The 6,521-nt window shown below is 41.3% G+C and overlaps 1 protein-coding gene across 2 annotated transcripts; it reads left to right on the top strand.

Moving 5' to 3' along the window:
- The first annotated feature begins 2,284 nt into the window (after positions 1–2,284).
- On the top strand, positions 2,285–3,772 carry LOC147895784 (RING/FYVE/PHD zinc finger superfamily protein). 2 transcript variants are annotated; one of them, XM_087383153.1, is made up of 2 exons: positions 2,285–3,416; positions 3,503–3,772. In XM_087383153.1, exons 1-2 carry the CDS (start codon positions 2,340–2,342, stop codon positions 3,533–3,535), a joined length of 1,110 nt encoding a protein of 369 aa, XP_087239279.1. In that variant the 5' UTR covers positions 2,285–2,339; the 3' UTR covers positions 3,536–3,772. The 2 variants fall into 2 exon arrangements, with proteins under 2 accessions (XP_087239279.1, XP_087239278.1); XM_087383152.1 differs by having other exon boundaries at positions 3,500–3,772.
- The last annotated feature ends 2,749 nt before the right edge of the window (positions 3,773–6,521 follow it).

The following is a 6,521-nucleotide window of genomic DNA, read 5'->3' as shown; positions in this document are numbered from 1 at the left end:
GGAAGCTAAAGACCATGTATTTAGAGACTGGACCATTTGTTTTCCTTCTATGTCGATATGAGAGGATGAGTTTTTGAATTACCACTTGCAATGAGTTCTAAGTCACTCGACCTCTTATCATACTTGGGGTCCACGTTTTGGTGCTTGTGTTCTAGCTTGGCAAGAAGGTAGAGTTTTGACGGGTCGCGAATGCGAGACAATGCAATGTAAGTGAGGCCGTATTGTTTTGCTGCATAATTTGTGTCTTATGTCCATGGCTTTCAATATATGTGGTATCATATTGATTGTGTTGAACATGTATTCATTGTGCTTGAAGCATTAGTGTAGAAAAGATGCTGCACTGCATGTTTGGAGGCTGGCTCTCACAGGTTTGATTTGTTCAACCTTTTGAGGTCACTATCTGTTTGTGTGCCTGTTCTAATTTATTCAACAAGTCAAGGAGATCTAGGTTGTTTTGGCGCATCGGCATGGCTAGTTCGTAGTATCACATGTGTGTGATCCAGAAAGATCCAATTAGAGTGGATGTTGTGCATCTTTCAAGAAATATATAGGACTCTTTAGTGGGGCTTGCTTGGTGCAAGTCGCCGCATAGCAGGGCATCCACCCCGTTGAATGGCTTGTCATGTTTGTGCTTAATCTTGCATAAGCGCAGGTCTGCAGTAGCAGCGACAAATGTGTTTCCTCCCACCAATGAGATCTCATCAATTACAACGAGCTCCACATCTCTATATTGTGTGGATAGTGCTTGGAGATTTTTAGTAGATAAAGCAACGTAAGTCGACGTCATAAGCGGGAGGTGCAATGCGGAGTGTATTGTCATTCCACGTAATGTGTGTGCTGCCCTTCCGGTGTAGGCAAGGAGCAATACCCTTTGTAGTTCTGCATTCGATGTTTCACTGTGTGAGTAGAACCGAAGGAGGGCTTGTACTAATAGCAAAAGTGTGAATGTCTTTCCAGTTCTTGCTTCCCCCAAAAGAAATAGATGGAACCTTTGCTTTGGCTTTAGCATTTTCTTCAACAAAATGTCATCAATGATGGCCCTCTATTCAATATTTAGTCTATGTAGTGATGTATAGAGTTCCTCGTTCGATAATAAACCCACCTTGCATTGTTGTGGTGCCCATGCAATTTTGTTGCTATTGTAGTTGCTCATCTTTGTCAAGCAATTGATTTCCCAAGTTATGGGGAAAATATGTCGACAAGCTACATGCAGGTGCGGTAATTGGGAATACTTAGTATGGACAATTTACATTTGAGCTTGAATTAGGAGAATTAGATCTAATGGATTCAAAGGCTCAAATTTATGTTTCTGGACGATGGTATTAAGGGTCTAGGAGTGAGGGGAACTGGTGCAAATCACCTTGTTAAATAGCTTTGCGAAGAGTTTGGGGCTAGGATGTGAAATGTGTCTTCCTCGATTTGTGTGAATCCTTGTATTTGTCCATTTTGTCTTTTCATTTTATTTGTAGTAATCAATGGTTCTTAATGTTAAATGAGCACCTTCAATTGTCTTTGGATTGCAAAGTCTTATTTATTTGGATTTCGGCGTACGACTACTCGTGCTTGTTTGGTAGAGTTACTTGTTTGGGTTCATGCACACTAATGGCTGAGTGCACGAACATCGATGATATGTATATTCTTGACCCTTTGTTACTAGTAATGTTGAACGTAAACATTGCTAAAAAGTCGCACAAAAATGCTCCCATAGAAGCGTTGTTGGCTCCGAACTTGAACTGAAGGTACGTGCACACTAGCACACTGCACACTAAAAGAGCTAGTGCACACGACTAGCGGTGCGTCAACGAAGTCGAGTTTTGATTCAATCCGAGTGAACAGCAAAGCTCCACATTAAATGAACTTCTGATGAGCTGAAGGGAGCCGAGGGAGGCTTCTGACAAGCTGCAAGAGCTCTGCGTGATGTAGAGGTGTAGGGGGCATGAGTAAGCGCAAATGGTGCTCCGGTGAGTCAAATGGCAACCTCAAAAATGGAGGTGCCAATCTTCACTCTTCAAAACTCCCTCGGAATCTGTGCCACCCTCTTGAAACCACAACCACCCTAGCATTTCTCTTCTTCACCAAAGCGTGTGGTAAGCATGTAGAGAAGGTCCAAAACCGTTGACTTGCCTCTTTGGTGCGTTCGATTTTGCCGACTGTGCAAAATTCAATTTCAAAGTTGGCGGGTGCGAGGAAGAACCCGGGAACCGCAAAATTTGAAATTTCGAATATGAAATGTGTTCGAGACATCCGATCCTTGTTCAATATCGTCGCTCTGGATTCTCTGCCCTCTATTATCGTCTTCCATGAGCTTGCCATCATAGCTTTAGCTTCTTGCTTCCAAAATGGCTCTTGTGTCACAACCACAGTCGGAGGTCTCCAAAGATAGGCGTAATAGGGATCTTTGGCGAGATGTTCACACGAATAATTGCTGTATGGCGAAGGAGGAGAGGTTCCACGGTCTCCCCCCCCTCAAGAGATTCAAAATTTTGGAGAAGGAACGTCAGGAACTGCAGCAACAGGAGAAGCGGAATTTCGTGTGTTGTCTTCCTGCCAAGAAACGTGTCTGTGCGCTCAAGGTTTTTTGTGTAACCGAGGAAAAGGAAAACGCTATGCAGCTTGTTCCTGGACGGCAGCTCCTTGCCAATAAGAAAGAAAGGGCCCCCACAGTACTCCAGTCAGTCACCAACCAGCAAGCAGCCGTCAAAACGAAAGGCACGAAGGACTTGTCCGTGACAGAGAAGGAAACGAGATGGTCCAACTGCGCAGAGAAGCCTCCAGAGTTGCTTCAACAATCCACTATTCGGCCTCCGGAGATCGTAGAAGTAGAGGCGACGACGTCTGATGACGACGATAGCGAGGATGACGGGATTTTTTGCAATGTTTGCAAGGCAGCTGATGCAGATCCGTCGGATCCGATTGTATTCTGTGATGGATGCAACGTGATGGTCCACGCTAGCTGTTATGGGTACCCTCTAATAGACGGAATTCCGTCAGGTGATTGGTTTTGTGAGCAGTGTGACAGCGGGGATTCCGAAGGCAGCAAGCGTTGCTGCCTATGCCCGTCTCCCAACGGAGCGTTGAAGCGAACTACGGACGGGTTTTGGGCGCATCTTTCATGCGCCTTGTTCGTCCCAGAGGTGTATTACACAAGAGCCAGGGACAGGGAGGGCATAGAATGTGGCAGAGTGCCTCCGTGGCGCTGGCAGATGCAATGTGGATTGTGTGGAGAAGCTGGAGGTGGAGCTTGCATTCAGTGCACTGAGGTGGGTTGCAATGCCACATTTCATGTTTCTTGTGGCCTTGATCGAGGCTTAACCATCGACTACCGCAATGCCAATTCACTTACCAGGACCCCTGCCATCGTCATAGCATTTTGTCCCCTTCATTCTCCATGCCGGCAACAAACTCTGTCGCAAGCGGTAATCTCCGAATTTTCGCTTTTCTCCTTTCTTAATCTGCGCTTGTGACTTTTCTGAATGGCATGCCAATCCTGCTTGCGCAGGAGAGACGTCGCTTCAAAATTGTGCCTCGTGACTGAGAGCCAAAGCCCTTCCACTGCCAATGAGGCTCCCACAGTTGCTCTACGAATCCTTGTGGCAGGAAAATGAATCAGAGGTTCGTTACTGTTTTCCTCTCGACAGAGTTGTATATACATCATGAGCAATGCTTTTCATCTTAGACCCGATGGAACCATATGTTTTCATCTTCTTGGATTATAAGTGCATCTTGAGCTTTGAAAGACAAAAATCATCTACATGGCAAAAGACGTGAAGCAAGAGTGGTATTGTGGTCAAGATAGGTGCTCCAAAGCGTCTTACCAATGGTCCATCATCCCTATCTACAATTTTGTTACTCGTGACATTCCTACTAACATTCCTACTAATTCTACTAATGGGTCGCCCGATTTCAAAAATTCAAAGCTACCAAACCGCCAATGGATATCAACTCCACTCAATTGGTAATTGCTCGTAATTTTTAGAAGAAAATTCTGGTGACCCATCGGATTGTTTGTTGCATCTTGAATGACAGCATCATGAGAGCTTGATTATTTTAGTTCTTTGCATGCTTGATTAAGCTTGATCCCAAGCATTTGTCAATGTATGCATTTGGTTGAGAACTTTTGACGTGCCCATCATGAGAGGAGAAGCTCAATGTTTTGTTTCTTGGATCGGGATTGGCTCGGCTCCTTTGTGCACCCTAAATCACTTGATTGATAGGATTGACATCAGTTCTCGTTTTAACTCAAGACCAATAGTCGTCTCTTTAGAACTATGCATCGTTGGCCTTTTGAGTTTCCAAAAGATAGATTTGGTCGGCTTTAGGTTGAGTTGTAGGCAAGAGAGGGATCTAAGCGCTCCATTTCTTGAGCAATGGAGAGCTTGTATAGAGAGAGAGAGAGAGAGAGAGAGAGAGAGAGAGCGCTTGGATGGAGTGGAGAGTGGAAGGGGATATATAAACGAAGAGATGGCCGTGCAATAGGGCATTCTAGACTTCTCCGAATCGAACCTTCTTGAGTTCTATAGATCCTTGTGCAAGTCGCTTACATTAATCACTCTTTCATTTAATTTGCACAAACCTTAAGTTAATTTGGCATCGTGCTCAATGTGCGTGGTAACTAATTAATTGAATTTCTTTTTTAAACATTGTGGGCACCTATTAAGAGCATGCAAGTAGTAAATATTTAGAGCAAGATTTCACTAATGATGAGGGAAAGGACTTATTATGATTAAGCATCTTAAGAGTCATGAAGTGAAGTCCCTTCTTTGTAATGTGCAACTCGTTTGCTAAAGGGTTGATAATGCCTCACACTCACTAATCAATGGCATTTGCTTAAACTTTTCTATTGAATAAGATTATCTTTTGCTTCTAAAGAATGAAATTGGAATAGACCTAGCTTCGACCTTTAGAAATAAGTATTTTTTACGACACTTCTTTGCCTTATTGTGTTCATAAGAGCGTTATAATCGCTCCTTTATTTAAAAATTTCACAAACCTTAGGTTAATTTGGTATTGTGGTCAACTTGCGTGGCAACTAATTAATTGAATTTCTTTTTTTAAACATCGTGGGCACTTATTAAGGTAGGAATTTTGTTCACTAATGGGCAATAAAATAGAAGAGGAATGGTTTTGATCTTTTGTGCACTTTGAACATACATAATCTTACCTCTTTCATCCCCCCATTCTTATGTATTCTCTCAATATTTTGGTCCTAGAATACACGTTCAATTAATCACTCTTTTTCACAAAAGATCATTACTTCATATTTAACTCAAGGAATAATTAGATTATAGTATGATTTTATAGTGACACTTCTTATTCAAGAAAATAACTTATTCTCTATTTTTTAATTAACCCTTATTGAGTTCATGATATTGCATAGGAATTATATGATGTCTTTCACCATTGCAACCATTTTAACATCATTTATGTTCTTGCTTATTGCAAAAGGTTTGGTTTAGTTGTATAGGTTGCTTTTATATTGTGTACTCCTTGGGTACATTTTGCATCATTCTACTTTATTGGTTGAGCCAAGTTTCAAATGTAATGATGGCTAAATTGTATAATTTAAGATTTGCTTCCATGAAGCAAGAAATTAAGATGTAAAAGTTTTTCCTTGGAAAATGTTCATCAAAGATTTCATAGTTTAAATGTTAATTTTTTGATGTGGTGGTGTCATTTGGAGGAAAGAGGGTCCACATGTTGCTTTGTTACTTACATAAATGGATAGAGGATTGTAGTGTGTTGCTTGCTGTCCCCCTCCCCCTTGCCCTCGCCGTTCCATCTCTCACCTTTTTTGAACTCATGTAAATGGTTGTTTGGATCTTATATATCCACATTTTGTGAGAGGGCAAGCATACCTCACTTGAGAGTGTGATCTATTTTCCCCATTACGTAGATGAGTTCAAGTATTCAAAGACTTGTTTACTTCATTATATAGATTCCTTTAATCAAACTAGTAAGGCTTAAGTTGAATCCTTTAATCGAGGTGGGGAGCACATGTAGAGCAAGGTGGGACTTGTCAATTGGTCTCTTAGAATCAATTTGAGGTATACTTCACCCCATGCATATTTAAGTGGTACATATATTGTAAGATAGGGGAGGGTTAGAATTATAGGTACTTTAATGGAACTTATATCATAGTGTGAATAGTCCTCATGGACTTAGCCAACCTACAATGGGGTTGTATAGATTATACCATGTTCTTTTTTTGTAGTGGAAATGGACTTGCACTCCATGAATTTTGGACTTTTTCAAAGTTTTCTAACCTTGCACAAATGAAAAACTCAATGGCTACACTTTAACCTTTTGGCCTTATGTTACACTTTTCTTTGCACAGATTCCAAGTCGGAGAAATTGACATGACTAGCCACAATTTGATGTAATTCTACATCAATACATGTCTTGAAAATTTGAATGTTAAGAAGTAATGATATTGGCATTAAGTCCCAAGAAGAGATATATGGGGATAGTTCTTTAAAAACTCATATAGCACATGCAAGTAATGATGTATTTAAAAATATATT

This window comes from Dipteris shenzhenensis, chromosome 12 (assembly GCF_047967505.1).
Source record: "Dipteris shenzhenensis isolate YYH24624 ecotype China chromosome 12, Dip_SZ_1.0, whole genome shotgun sequence".
Classification (NCBI taxonomy): domain Eukaryota; kingdom Viridiplantae; phylum Streptophyta; class Polypodiopsida; order Gleicheniales; family Dipteridaceae; genus Dipteris; species Dipteris shenzhenensis.
The sequence above is the reverse complement of the archived record's forward strand: the minus strand, read 5'-3'. Positions and strand labels throughout refer to the sequence as shown.